Below are 23936 nucleotides of genomic sequence, written 5' to 3'. Positions count from 1 at the left end.
GCTGTCCACCCCTCATCCTTCCTCTGCCCAGCTGTGCCCCCCTGCTGTTCAGCCACTCTCCCGTGCCCAGGTGACAGTGCCACAAGCTGTGACAGTGTCACCAGTGCAGGAGGTGGCCCTGTGGCCCGCAGGCCTCCAAGGCCATGGTACCCTGAGCACTACCAGGGCCATGGGGCTCCCTCCAAGCCAACAGCACCCTTGGGCTGGGGACAGGGAGCCAGACACAGGAGACCCTACCCTGGACAGCTGCAGGGCTGTGCTGCAGGCTCTCCCAGCCAGCTGTGGCCAGGTGCCTTCCTCCCTTGTGAGGACCAAGACCTCAGCAGCCTCGGTGCAGATGTGGGCTGGTCCTGCCCAGCTCTGCACGACCCGGGGCCAGGCGTTACCTGCAGGGCCGTGCCAGGCTCTGGCAGCGCCAGCAGCCGCTTCTCCACGGCGTCCAGCCAGTGCCGCAGGGCGAGCAGCTGCTCCTGCACCTCCAGCCTCTGCTCGGAGCGCAGGCAGGCTCTGGGGAGAGAGCACAGACACACGGGGCTGTGAGGACACGGCCGCTGTCCCCTGTCCCTGCACGGCCCTGAACTCTGGGCTCGCTGCCCACCTGCACCAGGTGTGCTCCAGCCACACGTGAGTTCACTCCCACCCTGCTGGCTACAGCCACACCTGTCCTGGGTTAACTTTATGATGCTTTTATCCCCAATCGTCCCGTTCTGTTTATGCTGAATAATAAGTGTTGCACCTTTAAGACTTGTTCCAGAGAGTGAAGGGGGGAGAGAAGAAGCGCACAGTTTGTTTTCAGACACTGCACTCACTCCTCCACATTCCTGCTCCTGACTGTATTGTCTGCAGATGGACAGACTGCAGGACAGAGCTCTCCTTTGCTTTTAGTTAGTTTTAGCTAGCTGAGGCAAAGAAGTTCCCTGGACTGTGGGTTTTTTTCCTTTTTCTTTGGACCTCTTGAAACCTGCTCTGGACTGAACACCCAGGAGAGCACCGGCAGCTGCAGCTGTGGCCACCGGGCCGGGCCTGGGCCATGGCATTTCCAGCACCGGAGGGACTGATCAGAGACTGAGTGAGCTGGACTGCAGCCCGGGGACGTGGTTTTGTCAGTTTGTCATCTCTTTTGGAGCAGCAAGGGGTTTTATTATTCAATATCGTTTAGGTTTAATTGTTTAATAAACAGTTTTTTCCACTTTTCTCCAAGGAGTTATTTTCTCCCGGACTGGTTGGGAGGAGGGGCCAATTGAATCTGTTTTCCTACAGGAACCCCTTTGGGGGCCCTCTTCCAAATTTGCTCTGAGCCAGGACAACACCTGAGCTTGCTCACACGCTGCTGGCCCCAGCACAGCCATCCCACACCCTCCCTGCCCCAGAGCCCCGTGAAGGGTTCAACAGCTCCCCTGTCAGGGTGTGGACACCTGGGCATGGCTGGCACGGCCCATCTGGCAGCGCCCAGCAGTGCCCGTACCTCTCCAGCTCCTCCCTGTCCCACGGCGAGCCCTCCACACCATCTCCGGTGTCCCCTGCAGCATGGTGCACCTGTGGGGAGAGCAGAGGGACGGTGGGCACGGCACACCAGGTCCTGGCAGAGGGACAAATCTCCACAGTGAGGAGGTTTGGAGCATTTCTGCGTCTCCCCAGGGACAGCCCATCCCCACCAGCTGGGACAGAGCTCCCCTGGCCAGGATCCCCTGTCTGTCCTGTGCTCCAGCCATCACCAGTACCTGCAGGTTTGGCTTGGCTCCAGCTCCTCTGCATTCCTGTGGTGCACCTCAATTTCCAAACCTTTTTCAGCTGGGTCACTCCCAGATCTCACCCTGCTGCCTCTGGGGGTACATCTGGTCCCCAGTGTCCCTTCACCTGGTCTGTGCACTGCAGAGCTGCTGGCCGAGCCCAAATTGACCCTCAGCAAACTGACTCTCAGCAAAAAATTTCCAACTGGCCCATGGAGAACCCCCTGCTCTGTCATGGAGCAGTGGTGTCTCAGACCAGGTGCTCCTCAGGTGCTGCCAGTGCAGCTACTTTGCCACAACACATGGGAGAAGATGCCAGGCAAACACTGAAATCTACAACCAGCAATGCCCTGGCACAGACACGGGGCATAAACAGGCAGCAGTTCCTTCATGCCCCAGTGGAGAGCTGGACTGGCAGGAGGGATCACACCAAGCCTGCACCCTGAGGCTGAGGGTGATGCTGCTCCCACAGGGCTGTAATTAACTGGTCGTTAACCCTGATTAATTAAGCCAGGTCACCTGGCTGAGCACAAGGAGGGGGAGACAGCACTGTGAGGGAAACAGGGCAGAGCCACAGTGATGGCGATGAGCCCAACACCTCGGCAAGGACACGACCACATCTCCAAAATATTGTACCGGGGAAACAGCCAGGGAGAGTGGGCTGGATAAATGGAGATAAAACCCCCGTGGTGCAGGAGGGATGTGGCAGTGCTGCCATGGAGGGACCCGGGGAAGGCGACATAAGGCAGCTGAGCGGGAGCTGCAGCACTGGGGGCTGGAAGGGGCTGGGATGTGTCTGCTGCAGGAGGAACCCCAGCTAGGGTCTGGTCAGGAGCACCACCAGAATTCCCTGGATGAGGGGAAAAGGCTCCAGGCAGGTGCTGGGTGCTGGTGCCACAGTAGCTCCTCGTGGTTGGAGCACCAGCAGGGCTCAGTCCCACTGGGGACACTCTGGGGATGTGTGCTCCCAGCTCATTGCTGTCACGATGCCATCTGCAGGGCCCCAACCAACCCACGCCCCCACAGTGTGGCACCTGCCCTAGCACAGGCACCAGTGCCACCCACCAGCTGGAAAAGCCACAGCAGTGCCCCACTTCCCCTGCCAGGGCCAGGTCAGTGCGCAGGGAGGGAGCAGGATGGCACAGACGGGGCCACCATGGGTTGTGGCAGCTCCAGTGCAGTCACAGGCGGTCCCACAGCCCTCCTGCCCCACGCTGGTGGTCCCTGATCCTGTGTGCCCCCATCCCAGGGCAGGACTGCAGTGTGACAATGCCAGCCCTGCTGCCCGGGGTTGGGCACAGGCAATCGGATAGCAGTGTGTGCATTGGCAAAAGCTGTTCCAGCCCAAACTCAGCTGGGGCTGCTGGGGCTGGGGCTGGAGCTGGGGCTGGAGCTGGGGCTGGATCTGGAGCTGGGGCTGGGTTTGGGCTGGAGCTGGGGCTGGATCTGGAGCTGGGGCTGGGTTTGGGCTGGAGCTGGGGCTGGATCTGGAGCTGGGGCTGGGTTTGGGCTGGAGCTGGGGCTGAGGCTGGAGCTCCGATGATCGCTGCCAGCCTGCCCCAGACACGGTGCCAGCACCGGCTGCTCCGGCTGCTCCAGTCGGGACGTGCCAAGAGACACGGGACAGCGAGGAGCAGCAAACCCCAAACTGGTGCTGGGACCCGCTGGGTCCCTGTGAGTGTCCCAGAGCTGCCCCCTGCCCCGGCTCGGGCACCGAACACTGCGGGCTGCCCGTGACAGCCGGAGCAAACAGCTCTGGAGCTGCCTGAGAGCTGCTCCCGGTCCCGCACAGCGCTGCCCGCACCGCACCACCGCGTCCAGCTGGCCCTGGGGGCTGCCCGGTGCCCGGCAGGACGTGCCCGTATGGCACCACCGTGTCCGGCTGGCCCTGGGGGCTGTCCGGTGCCTGGCAGGACGTGGCGGCTGCAGCCGTGGGGCAGCATCATTCCGCTCGCACCGGGCACGGGGGGATTCACGACCCCAGCCAACCGCGGCCCCGGCTCAGCGCACGGAGCAGCAGCGCTTCACACGGGGCACAGCAGCCCTTGGCCCGCTCACCCGGGCTCCGAGCCTCAGCGGCACGGCCGGGGGGGTCCGGGGGTCCCTGGCCATGGGGAGGTTCAGCGCCCCTGCTCGGGGGGGGCGTGGGAGAGGCCGGCCGGGCTTTGTGGAGGAGCTGAACAGAGCGTTCCCGGCGCGGCGGGGGCCGAGCCAGCAGCGCCCGGGGCGGTGGGCACAGCGAGCTGGCAGCCGCTCCGTGCCAGCAGGGCCGAGCCGGTGGCCACGACCACGCTTGGGACAGCGGCCACGGGTCCCAGCCAGGACGGGGCGGTGCTGCCACTCACACCCCGAAGGGCGGTGGGTGAACGCGGGCGGGGGGCGAGGGACCCCTGCACGGCCGGGGAGGCGCTCGGTGTCTCCTGTGCCACCGCGGTTCTGAGGGATGGTTTAACTCGGGGCAGCGGGGAGGGTTCTCTCCAGCCTCCGCAGCAGCAGGGCAGGGTGACATGCAGGGCATTAAAATGGGGAAAATCGTGGAGTTCTCCATGGTGACGAGTTTGGCCGGGTCACCGCCGGCGCTCGGTGCTGAAGGGACTGTGGGAGGTATCGGTGGGGCAGGAGGGTGACATGGAGCAACACGAGATGATGAGGAGTGTCCGTGGGCAGGGGGCAGTGTGCTGTGTGGGGCAAGAGGCTGGCTCACCCCAGGAGCAATCAGCGTGGATCTCAGGGCATTCCACCCTCCTCACCCTCCTTTGCCAGCCACTGCCGGGGATCCCACTGCCCCAGGGACACCAGGGAGGGTCCCTGGCATGGGGTTGAAGGGGTGTGGGGGAAAGGTTTCCTCCCTGGCAAATGGATGTGAGTCCCAAGGCTGGGTCTGGGAGCAGGGACATTTCTCACCAGGAAACTGAGCTAGACCCTGCCAGTGTTGGGGGTGGGGGGGTGTGAGGGGCTTCAAGGCCACAACATGGGACTGGGCCATGGGTCAGGGGGCTCTTGGTGGTCTCATGAGCTTTAGGAGAGGTTACTCACCATGGGGGAGGAGTCAGGAAGTTGAGGGGTAAGCAAGGAATATCTGGGGGAGCAGGGAACATCTGGGGGACACAAGGAATATCTGGAGGAGCAGGGAACATCTTGGGGACACAAGGAAATATCTGGGGGGCCAGTGACATGGGGCAGGGCCCCGAGCAGCTTGTGGGAATGTCTTGCTGTTCTGGGGCCTGTCCTGGTCCCCCCAATGGCTGGAGCAGCCTGCAGCCCCCCTGAGTACCCCCGGCCCAGTTGTGCCTAACGGCCTCATCCCACTGCTGGTGGGGACAGACGGACGCTGTGGTTAATTGCTGATGGACAATGCAATTAACGTCCTGCCCAGCCACCGCCATCTGTCCCGGCCAGCCCCACCCGGGGCTGCTGACATGCTTGGCTGGTCCTGGCACAGTTGAGACCCCTGGACATTGCAGGGGTCCTGCAAGGTCCTGACAGCTCTGGCACTCCTGGCACAATGCCTGGGGCTCCTGGCACTGCTGTGGGATGACCCTTGTGCGCAGGTCCCAGCCTGGGCTGCACCTGCCTCACTGGGCTGGACAGACCCCTCGAACCACCTGTGCCATGGCTGCACTGACGTCTCCAGGTTTGCCAGGCTTTCCCTTCTGAATGCTGCTGTCCTACCAGTGGGTGCCAGGCCATCACATCCTGAACCCCCAAAGCCCCTCAGCCCCAGAGCTGACCACTGCCATCCACCCACAGCAGCCCCCACCGCCCAAAGAGAGCACCCACAGCACAGCCCACACCAGGCAGAGGCCATGGCACGGGCAGTGGTAGCAGCAATCATGGGAACAGTGCCATGGAGGACAGTGTTCCTGCCCAGCCCAGAGCCCCACTGATGAAGGGACAGGTCTGTCCTCATACAAGCAATGCTCAGAAGCCCCCACAGCGCCAGCAGCACCCACTCCCCAAAACCAGGGGTCGAATGCTGCACCCACATTGACCTCCCAGCAGTGTCAGCTGTGCCATCAGCTATGGGGATGGCCCCGTGGCCCTGCTCTGTGCCTGGCAGCACCATGGGTACATCCAGGCCCAGGAGCTGGTTAGACTCCTGGCACCCTGACACACTTCACCACGACCTGCAGCAGCCCATACAGCCCATGGCACAAAGCTGCAGGAGGCAATGGGAGCCCATGGCCACAGTGGCATGGCCAGGGGGTGAACAGATCACGCAGAGCTGCCAGCTGGTTTCAGAGGATTCTCCTTTACTGCCCTTGCAGGGGAGCCCTGGGCCCGCACTGCTCCTTTTACAGACACTTAGTGGTATGTACAAGTTTAGTGTTTTGCCCCCAAAAAGAGATATGTTTGGGTAATCCATGGACCCCCAGTGTCCCCATGAGTGATGGCTGGGGTCTGGGGGGCCCTGGGAGCAGGGACTGTCCTGGAGCTGCGTGCAGGGGCACCTCATGCAAAGCCGAAGGGGGTCATGAGAGCAATAATGACACCAGAGGCGGAGGGTAACATGACAGGATTTACAGGTGGCAGATGAGAGCGGGTGGGGAGGAGGAGATGTTTTGGAGATCCGCAGTGAGCCCGACACCACACCAGGAGGCCATCCCCAGAGAGGAGGGAGTGTGTGGGGCGAGTGGGGGCCGGGTGACCCTGCGGGTGCTTCTTGGGCCATTGGCAGCTTGGGCACTGTGGCCCCAGTCTCTGGCAGGGGACTCTGGCAAGTGCAAAAGGTGAGGGAGAACGTCCCCATGTCCTCAGGTGCGGTCCCACCGGCCTCAGGGTGGGGGACGGGCTCCATGGCGGCGATGAGGGGAAGTGGTATGGACATCCAGCCACACTACAACAAAGCGAATAGAAAAGATGGGATGAGACAGGGAGAACAATCCATGAAATGAAGCCACCAAGCCCGGCCGTCAGCGCCGCGCACCTGCTGTGGGACCGGGACAGACGGGGGAGGTCAGTGTTACCTGTGCAGGTGGGCACAGCCGAGCAGCTGCCGCCTCCGGGGCTCCCCTCGAGCCCATCCACGACCTGCTGATGTCGGAGACCCAGCTCAGGAGCTCGCCCAGTGGCACTGGGAGGTCTTTGTTGGGACTGGAAAAAGACGTCTGCCAGAGAGAGAGCGCATTAGCGCCGGCATGGGGATGAACCGGGGGGGTGGAATTACCGCGAAGACGGAAAAGGAGGCTGTTTTCACAGAAATCTGCCTATTCTAACATGAGCGTGTGCCAGGCTGCTACAGCATCCCGCGGCCCACCCTGTGCTGCAGGGGTCCCATGGCCCTCATACCCTTAGTGAGGGTCAGGAAAACCCCCATGGCTCTGGGGGGTTCTGGGGGCAGCAGCTGCGCAGACCCAGGCTGGGGCGCAGGCTCTGGCAGACACCTGCCAATGGGTCAGGGAGCCACATGAGTGTGAGGAAATCAACCTCGAGCAGAAGCACTTCCCAGATACACGGAGAGACTGACAGACAGACCGGCCGACCGCGGCGGGCGCGTCCCGGAGGACAGGTGAGCGGGTGGGCTGGCGGAGGCGGGCACGCAGCGAAGCCCCTCGGCGGGCGAAGTGGCGAGCAGAGGCAGGTCCCCCCGCAGGGCGCGGAAGCACCGGGCAGCGCCAGCGCGGCACTTACGGTCAGGGCACCGGCTCTGCAGCGTGGTGGTGGGGACGTGCCGGGAGGCTGAGGCAGGGAGATGGGGCAGCTCGGGGGGCTGGGGTGCCAAGCCCCCTCCTCGCTGCACTGGGGGCGCGTGGAAGGGGTCCAGGCAGCAGCTTCAGAGCTGGTGTGGTGTGTCTGGCTGTCCAGTGCCAAGGAGCTGGTGATGTCCTCCTCTGGCACATTGGTTGCAGTGGGGTGCACCACAGGGCCAAGGCAGTCTCCTCCTTTGGGGTGCAGGGGCTGAAGCCGGCAGGTTAATTACAAAAGAGTGCTAAGTGGTTAGATCCAAACAGGGAACTGTTTTCTTGGTGTCCGGCTCGGCCACGCCGTGTGCGAGCAGCGGCGGGATTGGCGCGGCCAGGAGCAGGAACAGTGTCCGGCTCCCGGGGCACAGGGTGGGGAGGGTAGTGTGTATTCTCTCTTGTCTCTTAATATACAAACACTGTCAGCACATTCGCATATATTAATTTATTAGTCTTGTCTTTTTGGTTAAACTTGAGGCACTGCTTTGGGAGAAGAGTGGAGGTTCAAAATTAAAAAAAATACTAGTGATTAGCCAGCAGCGTTGCCACATGCGGAGCGGGTGAGGCGGCACCTCGGGGGGCTGGCAGGTCTCAGGCCACGTGGAGCAGGGGCCCAGACACCCCGGGGCACTCCCTGCTCGCCTCCCACCCGCAGCTTCTGGATGCGGCCAGGGCGAGGGCAAGGGCAGCCTCCTCCACGGTGCCCTGGGTACTCCCCGTGTATCTGCGCCCAAAACTCGAGGAGGAGTAGGAGGAGGAAGAGAAGGTCATGGAGAAGCTGGAGCCAGTGGCGTCAAAACTGCCGCGCCGGGAGCCTGAGCGGGAGCCGGTGCGAGAGCCCGAGCGCGATCCAGAGGTGGAGCCGGCGCTGCTGATGTTGTAGGGGCTATAGTAGCCCTTGCTGGATTGGGAGGAGGCCTCCAGCAGCCGCAGGCCGGTCCCATCCTCGATCATGCTCCGGTCCATGGCATCCTTGTAGGAGATCTTGAGCTTGGTCTTGGGGCAGGTGAGGTACTTGGAGTAGGTGTTGACATCCCGCAGCTTCTGGGCAGTCCGCGCATCAATAGTGCCCTTCTGCAGCGCGTCATCCAGGGAGACACGGCCTGGGGCATCGGGCTCGATCAGGCCCCCTGTCAAGTACTGCACCTCCAGGAACCGCTGCCCAGCCTCGTAGTAGAGCCAGCCCTTCTTCAGGGCCTGTGCCGCCGACATCTTCGTCTTGGTCCGAGGGTCCTCAAAGCCGTAGAAGGCCTTCTGCGCCAGGTTGATGCGGTCCACCATGATCTTGTCAACCAGGCCCTTGGCGACCGCATCGGCAACGGTGCATTTGTCACCGGTGTTGGGGTCGATGATGCCCCCGGTGCAGGCCTGGGCTTCCAGCAGCCGCTGCCCGGTGATGTTGTCCACCAGGTTACGGCGCATTGCCTCCGTGATGGACACCTTCTCCAGAGTGTCCGTGTCCAGGATGCCTGCCACTGGCCCAGTCTCTTCGGTTGGGTCAGTCCACATGGAGATCTGGGTCCGTGACAGGGCTGGGCTGGCGGTGTAGGAGGAGGAGGATCCAACCGAGGATGACCGCGACCGGAAGCCACCCATGTTGCCAGAGAGCATGTCGGCAAACTCGGTGATGGAGAGGGTGCCCGAGCGGTACTGGTCCAGGGCTGACTGGTCAATCAGACCCTTGCCAATGGCATCGTCGATGTCATACTGGCGCCCCGAGCGCCTGTCGATGATCATTGACTTCACCACGCCATCGGAGGAGGAGGTGGTGATCTCCTCCCACTCGCACTCCTGCTCTGACAGCTCCAGGTAAGTCTGGTGGTCAATGAGGCCTTTGCGATAGGCTTCGTACACGGACATCTCCTTGCCTGTCTCTGGGTCAACAATCACCACCCGGCGCTTGCGGACGGAGGACTTGGAGGACGTCTTCCTCTCCCGCTTCTTCTCCTTCAGAGGCAGGAGGCAGAGGCCGGTCTCCGGGTCCGTGATGCACCGCTCCATGAGCTGCAGGTAGGTGAGGTTCTCCTCTGTGTTGGGGTCGAAGAAGCCCTTGGTGTCATCGCTAGGGTCCAGCAAGATCTCATTCATCTCCTCGTCAAAGAGGCCCCTCTTGTAGGCCACCTCCACAGGGAGGCGGTGGCTCTCCTCAGGGTCAATGATGCCTCCCGTGGCGATCTGTGCCTCCAGCAGGCGGATCCCATGGTCCTTCAGGATCAGACCCTTCTTCATAGCCTGGAAGAGGGAGATGAGCTTTCCAGTGTAGGGGTCCCGGTAGCCGGTGACGGCCCGCTCGGCAGAGAGCAGCTTGTCCTTGAACTCGGGGCCCACAATGCCCATGCGCACAGCTTCCTCCACTGTCAGTTTGAGGCCCTTGATGGGGTCAATCACGTAGCCTGTGGCTGCCTGTGCCTCCAGGAGCTCGAAGGCAGTGCCGGGCCGGATGATCCCCTTCTTCATGGCCTGGTAGATGGATAGACGCTCCTTTGTGGAGTCCACAAAGACACCAGCAATGCAGCTGGTGCCTTCCAGGAACTTCTTCAAGTTCTTAGAGACCTCCTCAACAGAGGTGAGACCCTCCTGGAGGCGCTGGGCTGTGGCTTCATCCATCACCTTCGAAAGGACCAGCTCCTCCACTGTGATCTGCTTCCTCAGGCCCCGGAAGGTGAGCTTCCGTGTGTCACAGAGCGGGAGCAGGAGGAGCCGGGAGTTCTCGTCCTTGCGGCACCGCTTCAGCAGCTGCGTGTAGCTGAGCTTCTCATCTGTGGAGGGGTCCACGTAGCTGCGCACCTCGCTGGGCTCCGACAGCATGTCATACGTCTCCTTGTTGATGAAGCCCCGCTGGAGAGCCACCTCCAAGGGCAGATGGAAGCCCAAGTGTGGGTCAATGATGCCGCCGGTGGCGATCTGGGCATCTAGGAGCTTGAGGGCCTCTTCGCTGGGAATGAGATCCTTCTTCATGGCCTGGAAGAGGGAAATCTTCTGTTCACTGTAGGGGTCTCTGTAGCCGGTCACAGCCCTCTCTGCCGACAGGAGCCGGTCGTGGATCTCTGGCCCCACCACACCCTTCCTGACCGCCTCATCAACAGTCAGCATTTCGTTCTTTGTGGGGTCGATCATGAAGCCAGTGGCTGCCTGGGCCTCCAGGAGGGAGCGGGCCACTTCAGAATTGATCAGCCCCTTCTTCAGCGCCTGGTAGACACTGAGAGTCTGCTTGGAGGAGGGGATGTAGATGCCAGCCACACAGCCCGACCCATAAAGGTACTTCCAGACAGTCTCCACATCCAGGAGCTCCCGGAAGGTTTTGGAGCCCTGTTTCAGCAGATTGTAGATGTCCTGTGTGATGATCTTGGCCTCGTAGAGGTCCTCAGCTGTGATGCGGCGCCGGACGTAGTCATAGGACGTGAGATTCTGCTGACGGATGATCTCAGTCTTCTCGATGATCTCGATGATAATGATGATCATGCGCTCCTTGGACACGCGGCCCGACTGGAACTCCTCCATGAGATGTTTACGCTGCTCCTCGGGCAGCAGGTCTGAGTGCATGACATCCCACAGAGACATGGTGGAGCCTGCCCGGCTGCCCACAGGGATGTCCACCTGTGTCTCCTCAAACACCTTCCGTGTCTCTGCTTCTGTGTACACGTGAGTGGTTTCCACCACTTTTGGCTTCTCAGGCTCCCGCAGAGGCAGCAGGTACAGGCCCGTCTCGGGATCCTCGATGCACCTCTCCTTCAGCTGCACGTAGGTGAGGTTCTCCTGAGTGTTGGGGTCGAAGAAGCCCTTGGTGTCATCAGTGGGGTCGGAGAGGGTCCGGTTCATCTCCTCGTCGAAGTAGCCACGCTTGTAGGCCACCTCCACAGGCAGGCGGTGGCTGTGCACGGGGTCGATGATGCCGCCGGTGGCGATCTGGGCCTCCAGCAGGCGGATGCCGTGCTCCTTGACAATCAGCCCTTTCTTCATGGCTTGGAACAGGGAGATGGTATCGCCTGAGTAGGGATCCTTGTAGCCCGTGACAGCCTTCTCAGCCGACAGCAGCTTCTCGTGCAGCTCAGGCCCGACAATGCCAGCCTTCACGGCCTCATTGACATACAGTTTACGGTTCTTCACAGGGTCGATCAAGAACCCAGTGGCTGCCTGGGCCTCCAGGAGGACCACAGCAGTGCTGGGTCTCAGTAGGTTCCTCCTCATGGCCTCATAGATGTTCAGCTTCTCCTTGGTGGCCTCTACATAGACACCGGCAATGCAGTCGCTGCCATGCAGGAATCTCCTCACTGCATCTGTCTCCGAGAGGTCCTTCACTGACTTTTTGCCTTCCTTCAGCTGCTCGTACTGGGTTTTGCTGATGATGCAGGACTCCAGCAGCTCGCTGGCTGGCACCGGAGCCCGCAGACCACTGAATGTCAGTTTCTCCTGCTTTTTGGTCTCTGCCTCCTCGATGATGGTGATCACAATTTTGATGATCTTCTCGATTGTCACTTTGCCGGTCTTGTACTGTCGGAGGAGCTCCCGCCTGTGCTCCTCTGTGAAGTATTCAGAGTGGATCAGTTCCCAGATGGTCATTGTCTTGCCCTTCATGCTGCCCACTGGGACCTCGATGGTTGCTTTGTCAAAGCACTCCTTGGCCTGGCTGTCAGTGTAGATCTCCTCCTGCTGTGATTGGATTGCCTCGTCGGACAGGGGCAGCAGGCACAGGCCAGTCTGCTTGTCGCGGTGGCAGCTCTTCTGCAGCTGGGCATAGGTGAGGTGTTCCTGGGTGTTGGGACAGTAGAAAGCCTTGGCGTCATCTTGGAACTCAGTCAGAGCCTTGTTTATCTCTGGGTCGAAGTAGCCACGCTTGTAGGCGACCTCAAGCGGGAGCCGGTGGCTGTTGACGGGGTCAATGATGCCACCAGTGGCAAGCTGGACGTCCAGCAGCCGGAGCCCAGTGTCGCTGGGGATGAGGCCCTTCTGGAGTGCTTGGTAGAGGGAAACCGTCTGACCCGTGTAGGGATCCTTGTAGCCAGTCACCGCCTTCTCTGCCGACAGCAGCTTCTCATGGAACTCTGGCCCCACCACCTCGGCCTTCACTGCCTCGTCCACAGAGAAGAGCTTGTTACCCACAGGGTCAATGATGTAGCCGGTGGCAGCTTGTGCCTCCAGCAGGGACAGGGCAACCTCTGGCCTCAGCAGGTTTCTCTTCAGGGCCTCATAGAAGGTGAGCTTCTGACCCGTAGATTCCACCAGGACACCAGCGATGGCATCTGTGCCCTTCAGGTACTGCCGTACGGACTCCATCTCTGCCACATCCTTTACGGACTTCTTGCCCTGGTGCAGCTGGTTGTAGAGGTCCTTGTTGATGATCTTGCTCTCCAGCAGCTCAGCAGCAGGCACGGGGCCCCGCAGGCCTTCAAAGCACATCTGGCTCTTCTTCTCACTTTCCTCCACAACCGTGATGACAATCTTGATGATCTTCTCCACTGTGATCTTGCCAGTCCTGTACTGCTGGATCAGGTCCCGCCTTTGGTCCTCAGTGAAATATTCAGAGTTGATGAGCTCCCAGATGGTCATCGTCTTCCCTTGGAACTTGCCAAATGGTGCTGTCACTGTGGCCTTCTTGAAGACATCCTTGGCTTCCTTGTCAGTGTAGACCAGCTCTCTGGCCTTGGTTGCTTGGTCAGTGAGCGGCAGGAGGCACAGCCCTGTGTCCGGGTCAGTCACGCACCGCTCCATGAGCTGCAGGTAGGTGAGGTTCTCCTGAGTGTTGGGGTCGAAGAAGCCCTTGGTGTCATCAGTGGGGTCAGACAGGACCTGATTCATCTCCTCATCGAAGTAGCCACACTTGTAGGCGGCTTCCACAGGCAGGCGGTGGCTGTTGACAGGATCGATGATGCCACCAGTGGCGATCTGGGCCTCGAGCAGGCGGATGCCATGGTCCCTGACGATGAGATCCTTCTGCATGGCCTGGAACAGGGAGATCTTGTCACCTGTGTACGGATCCTTATAGCCGGTGACAGCTCGCTCAGCTGACAGCATCTTGTTGTGCAGCTCAGGCCCGATCACCCCCTCTCGCACCGCCTCGTTCACCGAGAGCCTTGCGTTCCTCACAGGGTCAATGATGAAGCCAGAAGCAGCCTGTGCCTCCAGGAGCACCAGCGCTGTGCCTGGGCTGAGCAGCTTCTTCTTCATGGCTTCGTAGATGCTCATCTTCTGGTTGGAGGGTTTGATCAGCAAACCGGCAATGCTGCTCTTGCCCTGCAGGTACTTCTTGACATCCTCCCTCTGAGAGAGCTCATCCACACTCACAACACCCTTTGCCAACTTGTCCAAGTTCTCCCTGCTCAGAATGCCAGCATCAGCCAGCTTCTCTGCTGACACCTTCTGCCGGATGCCGTCAAAGGCGAACTCCGGCTCCCCATTCTGGGCTAAGCCGTCCATTGCATCCCGGCCATTGGGCACAGCCTTGACGTCCAGCAGCTGTGTTGTTGTAACCACCTCCCCAGGCAGGTCATCAGTCTGGATCATGATCTCCCGCCTCTGGGCCAGGGCAGCCTTGTACTCCTCCTGCATCTGCTCGAGCCTCTCCCTCAGCTTCTGGTTCTCTTCTTCCAGAAGTTTCTCCTGCTGCTGTCGCTGCTTCTCCAGCTGCTGTAGCTCCTCCTGCTTGTGCCGGACGTTTTCCTCAGCTTCCTTTTGATGCTTCTTGGCTTCGTCCAACATAGCTTTCAACTGCTGCTTCTCCTGCTCCATCTCCCGCTGCTGCCGCTCCTGCTCTGCCTTCAGATTCTGGGCTTTGTTCACCTCATCCTTGAAGAGCTTCTCCAGCTTCGATTTCTCCTCCTCAATGAACTTCTCCTTCTGCAGCAGGGCATCTTTCTCCGTCAGGAAGCTCTGCTGCAGGAGCTGCGTCTCCTGACGGAGCTGAGCCTGCTGGGCCACCTGCATCTGGGGTGGGAGAGAGAACAGTGCGGTCAGACACCTAGGAGGGCAGTGGGGCACTGAGGGTGGGCTGAGGCAGGGGGACGGGCAGCAGGGGTGGCACGGAGGCACAGAGTCACCCACACACTCTCTACAACATGTAAGATCTAAGGAGCAGAGCCGGGGTTAGGGAGCCACACACGACATGAGGCAGGATGACCAGGGGAAGGACACAAGGGAACCCCCAGCACTCAGGCTGGGAGCTGGGCACAGAGAGGAACACAGCAGGACGTGCCATGGGGTGGAAGAGCAAGCCCAGGCAGTGGGGATCCCACCTCTATGGCTCCAAGGGTTCAGGGTCCTGCTCCAACAGTGCCTGAGGGGTTTGCTCCACTACCTACAACTCTGTGCACATCCCTGACCTGCCCAGGCGTCCAGCCCCACCAGCCCCAGTGATGGTCCCTGGGGACCGGCCCAGGGATGGTGTGGGCTGGCTGGGAAGAGGGACAGCCTCCCTGTGTACCACCACCACTAAGGAGGACCCGCAGCCCAGTACCTCCTCTGCCTTCTGCTGCAGCAGCGCTGCCTCCTGTTTCAGCTTCTCCTTCTCCTTCTCCAGGTCAGCAATGGCCTTCCGCAGCTTTTCGGCATCCTCATCGCTCTGGTGTCTCTGGATCTCCAGGGTGTGCACCATTGTCATCTTCTCCTGTGTGGCCAGCTCAGTCTCGTGCAGCCTCTCACTGATCTCCTCTGCCTGCTTTTTGAACCGCTTGGCTTCCTCCTCAGCCTTGGCCTGGGCCATGCTCATCTCTGCCACCTGCAGCTTGAGGCGCTCGGCCTCAGCCGTGATGTCCAGCTGCCGCCGGCGCTCAGCCTCCAGCGTCTTCTGGAAGCCTTCGGTCTCCTCAGCCAGGCGCTGCTGCATCTGCTCCTTGTCCTCCTGCAGCTTCTTGGCGTGTTCCTGCGCCAGATCCTTCTGCTTCTGCAGCATTTCAGCCTCGGCCCGCAGCCGCGTGGCCTCCTGCACTGCCTGCATCTTCTCCTTCAGCATCTTCTCTGCCAGCGCCCGCTGCTGTGCCAGGTCATCCTCAGCCAGCTGCCGCATGCGGGCGGCCTCCTGCGCCTCTACGCTCAGCCGGGCCACCTCCTCTGCCACCTGCTTCATCTTCTCTGCCTCCTCCGCCAGGAACTTCTGCGTGTTGTCCTTGTCCTTGAGGATCAGCGCCTTGTTCTCCTCCTCAATGCGGCTCTTCAGCTTGGCCAGCTCTTCCATCTGCACCCGGACCTTGAAGAGTTCCTCCTCCACCTGGGCCTTCTGCCGGACAGCGTCTGTCACCTCCTCCTTCAGCCGCTGCAGCTCCTCATCCAGGATGCCCTTCTGGTGGTCTGTCTCATCCAGCTGCAACTTCACCTTGGTCAGCTCCTGCTCCACCTGCGCCTTCTGCCGCAGTGTCTGCTCAGCAAACTTCTTGTGCTTCTCCATCTCGGCATCGGCCAGCTGCTTCTGCCTCAGGGCCGCCTGCTCTGCCTGCGCCCGTTTCGCTGCCTCCAGCTCAGCCTCCTTCCGCAGCTTCTCTGCATCCGCCTGCGCCTGTGCCTTGGCCTGCGCCTCCTCCTCTGCCCGCTGCTTCAGCCGCTCAGCCTCCTCCACGCGCTGCCGGGACAAGCTGGCATCCTGCTCGGCCTTGCCACGGGCAAACTCGGCCTCTTCGGCCGCCCGCCGGGCCCGGTCGGCCTCCTCGCGCAGCCGGTCCAGGAGGCTCTGCTCCTGCTGGCGCGTCTGCAGCAGCTCCTGCTCCTTCTGCTGCACGGCAGCCAGGTGCGCCTTCTCCTCTGCCGCAATCCGCTTCTGCGCCGCCTCCCGTGCCAGCTGGATCTGCCGCTCCGACTCCTTCTCTGCCAGTTCCTTCTGCCGCCGCGCCTCCTCCACCATGGCCCGCAGCCGCTCCACTTCCTCCAGGGCCAGCCGCCGCTGCCGCCCGGCCTCCTCCTCGGCCGCCAGGATGGCCTGCACCTTCTCTTCGGCCTCACGCCGGCGGCCCTCCTCCTCCAGCGCCAGGGCCCGCTGCCGCTCAGCCTCCCGCTCTGCCTGCTCTCGGCTGCGCTGCACCTCCTCTGCCTCCCCACGGATGCGGTTCAGCTCCCGCTCCAGCTCGCTCTTGCCAGCTGAGGCCCTCTCAAAGCTGGCCTTGAGGGCGCGGATCTCCTCCTCCACCTGCCGCCGCTGCCGCAGCGTGTCCTCCACGAGCCCCTTCTGCCTCTCCAGCTCGCTTTCTGAGGAGCGCTTTAGCAGGGCAATCTTCTCCTCGATGTCCTGCTTGTGTTGGGCTGCCTGCTCCTCCAGCAGCTTGCGCTGGTAGGCCTCGTCCTCTGCCAGCCGCCGCAGCCGTTCATTCTCTGCCTCCTTCTCCTTCAGCGCAATCTCCGCCTCCGCCTTCAGCCGTGAGGCCTCGTTGATGGCCGCCAGCTTCTCCTTCAGGATGCGCTCGGCCTCGGCCCGCTGCCGGGTGGCCTCGTCCTCTGCCAGCTGCCGCTGCCGCTTGGCCTCTTCAGAGAGGGCGCGCAGGCGGGCGGCCTCCTCAGCCAGTTCCCGCAGCTTGTTGGCCTCCGCCTCCAGCCGCTGCTTGGACTTCTCGCTGCTGGAGCGCGACTCCTCCTCTGTCTTGGCCTTGCTCTCCAGCAGGACCTCCATCTCTGCCCGCAGCTTGGCCAGTTCCTCCTCCAGCTCTTTCCTCCTCTGGATGGCCTCGTTCACCTCGCCCTTCAACCGCGAGAGCTCTTCCTCCAGGAGCAGGCGCTGCTGCTCCCCATTATCCATCTCCGCCTTCAGCCGGATCAGCTCCTGCTCCGCCGCCAGCTTCTGCTGGGCTGTGCCCTCTGCCAGCTCCCTCTGCTTTTCCAGCTCTTCCTCTGCCAGCTCCTTCTGCCGCACGGCCACCTCCTCTGCCTTGGCACGCTTGCGGGCCTCACGCTCTGCATCCTCCTTCTGCTTCTCGGCCTCCTCCTGTGCCAGCGACTTTTTGTGGGCCACCTCTTCGGCCTGCAGCCGCAGGCGCAGCGCCTCGTTGGCTTTCTGCCGCCAGCGCTCCAGCTCCTTCTCAGCTTCCTCCCGTGAGCGCTCAGCCTCCAGCTGCTGCTTCTTCAGCCGCTCGGCCTCCTCCTGCAGCTGGGCCACCACATCGTGCTCCTGCTGCAGCGACAGCTCCAGCTGCGCTGTCTTCTCAGCAAAAGAGAGCCTCTTGCTCTGCAGCTCGGCCTCAGCGCTGCGCTGGGCCACCTCCTGGGCCACCTGGATCTGCCGGTCCTTCTCGGCCTCTGCCTGCCGCATGCGTCGCTCAGCCTCCTCCGCCTGCAGCCGCAGCTGCTCCAGGTCTGCCACTGCCTTCTGCTTCTCCCGAGCCGCTTCGCGCTCAGCCTGCACCTTGCGCTTCAGCTCCTCCTCCGCCTCGCGCTTCTTCTGGCTCTCCTCCTTCACCTGCCGGCGCAGGCGCTCGGCCTCCTCCTGCGCCTGCCGCTTCTGCCGCTCGGCATCTTCGGCACGCGCCCGCAGCTCCTGCAGCTCTGTCTCTGCGCTCTCCCGCTGCTTCTCGGTGCTCTCCAGCTGCAGGCGGATGAGGCGGATCTCCTCCTCCACCTTCTTGCGGTTGTATTCGGCCTCCTCGATCAGCTTCACCTTGGACTTGATCTGGTGGTCCGAGTTCTGCCGTAGCTGCATCAGCTCCTGCTGGATGTTCTGCTTCTGCTGCTCGGCATCCACGGCCACCACCTCCCGCCGGGTGACCTCCTCCTGCATGCGGAGCTGCAGCTCCCGCGCCTCCGCCTCCGCCTGTGCCTTGGCTTTGGCGTGGGCCTCGGCCAGCTGCCGCTGCTTCTCCAGCTGCGCCTCCACCTCCGCCAGCCGCTTCCTCTCCTCCTCTTTCAGCTTCTCGGCGGCTTTCTGGAGGGGAAAGAGGGTGCAAGGGACAGAGAGGGGAGAGAGAGACAAATCACAAGGGATGCGATCGCGCCGTGGAATCGATGCTGGCCCAGCTGCACTCTGCCGAGACAGCGGAGGGGTGGCAGATGCACGTGGAATGGCTTCAGCCCCTGGGCCACCGCACGAGCCGGTGACGCCAGCTTCCAGAAGATATGTGGCACGACAGGGGACACACGACAGCACAGGCAGACAGGCAACAGGAGCCAGACAGCAGCGCAGGAAGCCACGCTCCAGAGAGAAGGGACAGAGAGCGAGCGGAGCCCAAGCGATGAAGACGATGCGAGCAGCGTGCACATCACCACCCTGGCTCCCCCTGTGAGGGGGCTGGCACAGACAGCCCCTGGCGTGGGGAAAGGAGAGAGACGGCCGGAGCACCGGGAGCAGAAGAGAGGGGAGCGGTGCGAGGGCGGTGCCAGCAGAGCCTTCCCTGCTGGGAAAGCCTCAACAGGAGAGAGCAGTTCAGCTGGTACAAACCTCTCCCAGCCCTCTCCAGGAAACTGTGAGCAGGGTCTGCCAAAGGGCCAATGCAGCTGGCGCACCACATGCACCGTGAGCGAGGCAGCCGCATGCTCCACAGGGCCCGGGCACAGGCAGCACATGCAGGGCAGCCAGACCCCACACCAGACCCGTGGTCCCGGAGCAGCACAGATGTCGAGGAGGGCAAGGAGGAGAGGGTGAGCCGTGGGGCAGGCGGAGGGTGCCCCGGGGCGGGAAGAGGGCATGCGCAGAGTGAGTACCTGGTGCACGGCTGCCAGAGTCATCCTGGTTTTTTACCCTCCATTAGATCCCCACCAACACAAATATTCCCCAAGAAAAAGCACTGGCAAAGCGGCTCCAAGGGCAGAAACCAAGAGTTAGAGAGGTTACCCCGCGCCAGACCCCACGGGCCAGCGCCCAGCACAGCAGCATGCGCAGGCAGGTGCTGACTGCACTACGTGTATCTGGGAAGTGCCTCCTACCACCAGTCACACCAGAGTCCCCAGTGCCCAGAGCCAGCTTGGCTCGGAGACCCCCTGTACGCAGAGCCAGCAGCCTTGCTCCCAGGAGCCCAGCAGGGAGCAGGAGTTAGAGGCCGTGGGCCAGTGTTAGTGATAGGGCCGGAGTCATGGCCATGGGCCAGTATTAGTCATGGGTCTGGAGCCACAGCCATGGGCTGCTGTTAGTGATGGGGCCAGGGCTGGAATCACAGCCATGGGCCAGTGTTAGTTATGGGGCTGGTGTCATAGCCATAGGCTGGCATTAGTGTGGGGCCAGAGTCATGGACATGAGCTACCACCAGTGAAAGGGCTGGAGTCACGGCTGTGAGCTAGTGTTAATGATGGGGCTGGAATCACAGCCATGGGCTGGCATTAGTGGTGGTACCAGAGTCATGGATGTGAGCTACCACCAGTGAAAGGGCTGGAGTCATGGCTGTGGGCTGGTGTTAGTGATGGGGCCAGGGCTGGAGCCACAACCATGGGCTGCTGTTAGTGATGGGGCCAGGGACCCCGTGAACTGCGCTCCTTTTGGTCACACAGCTGGCCATGCTGCCCTGCACCACTCCCTACCTCCTCGTCCTCCAGCCGCCGCAGTGTCTCGGTGATGAACTTGATGTACTGGGTGGTGAGCGTGGTCAGCTCACTGTACTGTGTCCGCAGGTCCACGTACTGTGGAGACAGGGGGTCAGCACGAGAGAGGGGAGCTTACCCACCAGTACCCCAGCAATGATGGGGCTGCACGACCACGTGCCACAGTCCCAAATCCACCCCTTCAGTGAGCAGCCACGCCCCAGGAGCGGCAGGGCACCCCCAACCAGTGGCAGTGAGACCCCTCCTCACCTCCTGGATGATGCTGTCAGATGCCGACTGCACTTTGGGCTTCTTGGCTGGCGATGCCACTGGCTCCACCTGTGCCTTGAAGCTCACCAGCTGCAGCTCGTAGTCCTGATGAGGAGAGAGTGATCAAAGCTCTGCCACCCCTGAGCCCACCCCCTGCAGGACATGGCGCTGCCTCCCCAGGCCCACCTTGATGGCGTCGATATACTGCTTGGCATAGCGCTGGCACTCCTCCACCTTCTCCTTGTGCTGCTCACATTCCTCCAGCAGTTTCTAGCGAGACACGTGTGGGTGAGCCCGGGCACCTCACGGCCACCCAAAAGCACACCTCACCCCAACGTGGCCAGGGATGGCCAAGAGCACCCCTTGGCCTGACTTGGCTGGGAATGGTCAGGAGCATCCCTCACCCTGCTGCAGCCAAAAATGGTCGGGAGCATCGCCCATCCCACTGGGGATGGCTGAGAGCACCCACCCACCACGGGCCATGGCCAGGGATGGTCCCATTCCTGCTGCAGCCACCCAAGAGCAACACTCAATGTGCCATGGCTGGAGATGGCTGGGCACTCCCCTCACTCTGCCACAGACAGAGATGGGCACACATCTGTACTCTGCTTGGGATGGCCAGGGGAATCCCTTGCAACACCATGACCAGGGATAGCTGAGATCACCCTTTGTCCTGCTGTGGAATGCCTGGGAGCACCCCTAGCCCCACTGGGAAGGCCAGAAGCACCCCTTACCCTGCTGGGGATGCTCAGGAGCACCCCTCGCCCTGCTGGGGATGCCCAGGAGCACTCCTTGCCCCGCTAGGGATGCTCAGGAGTGCCCCTTGCTCCATTGGGGATGCCCAAGCACACCCCTCACCCTGCTGGGGATGGCCAGGAGCACCCCTTGCCGCATTGGGGATGCCCGGGAGCACCCCTTGCCTCCATGGCCAGCCCTACCTTGCCCCACGGCCAGCCCTACCTTGCCCCACAACTAGCCCTACCTTGCCCCACGGCCAGCCCTGCCTTCCCCCATGGCCAGCCCTACCTTCTCCTGCAGCAGCTGCTCGCGCACGGCCTGGCTGTCGGTGATGGGCACGGCCTGGATGGCCTCCTGGCGCTGCCGGGCGTCGCGGATCCACTGGCGCAGCGCGTCGCAGCTCTGCCGGTAGTAGCCCAGCTGGCGGCCCAGCTGGTCCAGCTCGCGCTGCCGCAGGTCGGCCTGGCCCAGCACGGCCTGCCAGCGCTCCAGCAGCTGCTGCACCCGCTCCCGGTACCGCTCCAGGTCCACGTCCCGCTCGCTGTGCCCGCGCACCATCCGCTCGTTGACGTCCTTGGCCTTGCCCAGGTCGGTCTCCAGCGTGCTGAAGAAGGGCTGGTGCCCCTCGGCCTGTGCCCGCAGCCGCTGTGGCAGATGGGCAATGGTCAGGGCCGGCTGCGGTGTCCCCAAGGCACCCCCCGGGTCCCCCTGGCACCCTCAGAGTCCCGGTACCTTAAGCTCAGCCTTGCTGGCCTCCAGCTCAGCCAGGTCGGCCGGCACTGCCTGCACGTCCTTCAGCTGCTCCTCGTACTTGCGGAGCAGCTCCTCAGCCCCCTGCGTGCTCCGGATCACCAGCCCGATGGTCTTCAGCCTGCGGCACAGGGGTGGAATCAGTGGGAGCAGCCGGGAGCGGGATGGGAGTGGGATGGATCAGCTGGGATCAGGATGGGAGCGGGCAGCCCAGCAGGAGCAGCACCGCAGACCCAGGAGGGAAGGAAAAGGGGAAAAGGAAAAAAGGGGGAAAGAAGAAAAAGGGGAAAAGGAAAAAAAGAGGAAAAGGAAAAAAAAGGGGAAAAGGAAAAAAAGGGGAAAAGGAAAAAAAAGGGGGAAAAGGAAAAAAAGAGGAAAATAAAAAAAAGGGGAAACCATAAAAGGAGAAAAGGAAAAATGGGGGAAAGGGGGAAAAGGGGGCAAAAGGGGGGAAAAGGGGAAAATGAAAAAATGCGGGAAAGGAATAAAAGGGAAAAAAAGGAAAAAAAGGAAAAAGTAAAAAAAGGGGAAAAGGAAAAAACGGAAAACAGGGAAAAGGAGGAAAAAAAAGAGGAAAAGGAAAGAAAAGGGAAAAGGAAGAAAGGGGAAAAGGAAAAAGGGGAAAAGGGGAAATTGGAAGAAAAGGGAAAAAGGAAATAAAAGAGAACAGGAAAAAAGGGGGAAAGGGAAAAAAGCAGCAAAGGGAAAAATAGGGGAAAAGGGAAAAAAGAAAAAAAAGGAAAAAGGGGGAAAAGGGAAAAAAAGGAAAAGAGAAAAAATGCAAAAGAGAAAAAAAAGGAAGAAGAGGAGAGGGAAGGAAAAGAAAGGGAAAAGCATGCTGGCTCTCCCCAGACTCCCCACGGCCTCCAGGTGCCCAGGCTCGTTTCCAGGTGCCAGGGCTGACTCACTTCTCCAGGTAGATGCTGGACAGGCTGTAGACCTGCTCCATCTTGCGCAGGGTGACCTCCAGCTCGGAGCGCAGTACGGGGGCTGAGCCCGCCTGCTCCGGCTGTGCCAGCACCTGCTCTGTCTTCTCGCTGACCTTGGCCAGGTTCTTCTGGATGCCCTCCAGCTCCAGGTGTGTTTGCTGCAGAGAAAGAGTCCCTCAGTCCCAACCCTGACTGAATGCTCCCCTCCTCTTGGATCCCAGGAGGAGCAGAGCAGGGGAAGGCTCTGTAGCCCATCAGTGCAGGTGGACAGGGGAGGTTGAGGAGGGATATGGGGAAAACTCCTCCTGGAGGGGCTCTCCAGCTCTGGCACAGCTGCCCAGGGCAGGGCTGGAGTGCCACCCCTGGGGAGACTTTACAGCCCTGTGGCTCACTTGGGGACATGCTCAGGGGTGGCGTTGGGTGGACTCAATGGGCTCTGAGGGCTTTTCCAACCCAAACCATTCCCCCAGGCCCATCCTGGCACTGAGGTGGCCATTTGTGCGCACTACACGTGTCACACACATGTAACAGGGCTGGGGTCACCCTGGCGTCGCCCTGGGGGTGTCACCCTGAGGATCTTGGGGGGAAGCACTGGGGCAGTTCCCTGGGCTCCCACATGTGGGGGAATGCACTGGGGCAGTTCCCTGGGCTCCAACATGGGGGGGATGCACTGGGGCAGTTCCCCCTGGTTCCCAAACATTGGGGACGCACTGGGGCAGTTGCCTAGGCTCCCACACGTGGGGGATGCACTGGGGCAGTTCCCCTGGGCTCCCACATGTGGGGGATGCACTGGGGCAGTTCCCTGGGCTCCCACACATGGGGGATGCACTGGGGCAGTTCCCCAGGCTCCCACACATGTCCCACACGTGTCCCACACCTGCTGCTCCGCCTGGCGCTGGGCGCACTCGCGCAGGGGGTCGGCCTTGAGGGGCAGGCGCAGGCGGTGCACGGTGCGGCTCTCGCAGCTCTCCAGCTGCAGCCGGATGTCCTTCAGCTGCGAGATGTAGCTCTTGCACAGAGACTCGTCCTGCTCTCCTGTGGGGACAGTGGGGATGGTTCAGTGACCTGGGACACCACGGGGACACTGCAGAGACCCACAGTGACACAGGGATGGCTCAGTGACCTGGGACACCATGGGGACACCATGGGGACCTGCAGTGACACCAGGATGGCTCAGCACATGGGGACACCCTGGGGACCCATGGTAGGGAGAGGAGACTTGGGGATGGCTCAGACTGAGGGGATAACATGGGGACCCATGGTAGGAAGGGGGGATGGAGGGATGGCTGAGCACCCTGGGGACACTCCAAGGACCCACAGCAGGGAGAGGGGACACACGGATGGCTCAGACTGTGGGGACACCCTGGGGACCCATGGTGGGAACAGAGGATGCAGGGATGGCTCAGCACCCTGGGGACACC

General features: G+C 61.7%; 1 protein-coding gene across 1 annotated transcript in view; it reads right to left on the bottom strand.

Moving 5' to 3' along the window:
* LOC134419370 (plectin-like) overlaps positions 1-23936 on the bottom strand; it is a 98736-nt gene that overhangs the window by 36110 nt on the left and 38690 nt on the right. The window contains exons 24-40 of the mRNA XM_063158507.1: positions 23393-23550; positions 22495-22673; positions 21569-21707; positions 21125-21481; positions 20285-20368; positions 20099-20203; positions 19829-19927; positions 14862-18242; positions 8012-14332; positions 7198-7464; positions 6698-6838; positions 6501-6567; positions 3789-3859; positions 3445-3636; positions 1466-1536; positions 387-507; positions 238-301 (exon numbers count right to left, since the gene is read on the bottom strand). Of these exons, the coding sequence (XP_063014577.1) occupies positions 238-301; positions 387-507; positions 1466-1536; positions 3445-3636; positions 3789-3859; positions 6501-6567; positions 6698-6838; positions 7198-7464; positions 8012-14332; positions 14862-18242; positions 19829-19927; positions 20099-20203; positions 20285-20368; positions 21125-21481; positions 21569-21707; positions 22495-22673; positions 23393-23550 (11817 nt within the window). The remainder of the gene's footprint in view (positions 1-237; positions 302-386; positions 508-1465; positions 1537-3444; positions 3637-3788; positions 3860-6500; positions 6568-6697; positions 6839-7197; positions 7465-8011; positions 14333-14861; positions 18243-19828; positions 19928-20098; positions 20204-20284; positions 20369-21124; positions 21482-21568; positions 21708-22494; positions 22674-23392; positions 23551-23936) is intronic.

Source organism: Melospiza melodia, chromosome 1, assembly GCF_035770615.1.
Source record: "Melospiza melodia melodia isolate bMelMel2 chromosome 1, bMelMel2.pri, whole genome shotgun sequence".
NCBI lineage: Eukaryota > Metazoa > Chordata > Aves > Passeriformes > Passerellidae > Melospiza > Melospiza melodia.
The sequence above is the reverse complement of the archived record's forward strand: the minus strand, read 5'-3'. Positions and strand labels throughout refer to the sequence as shown.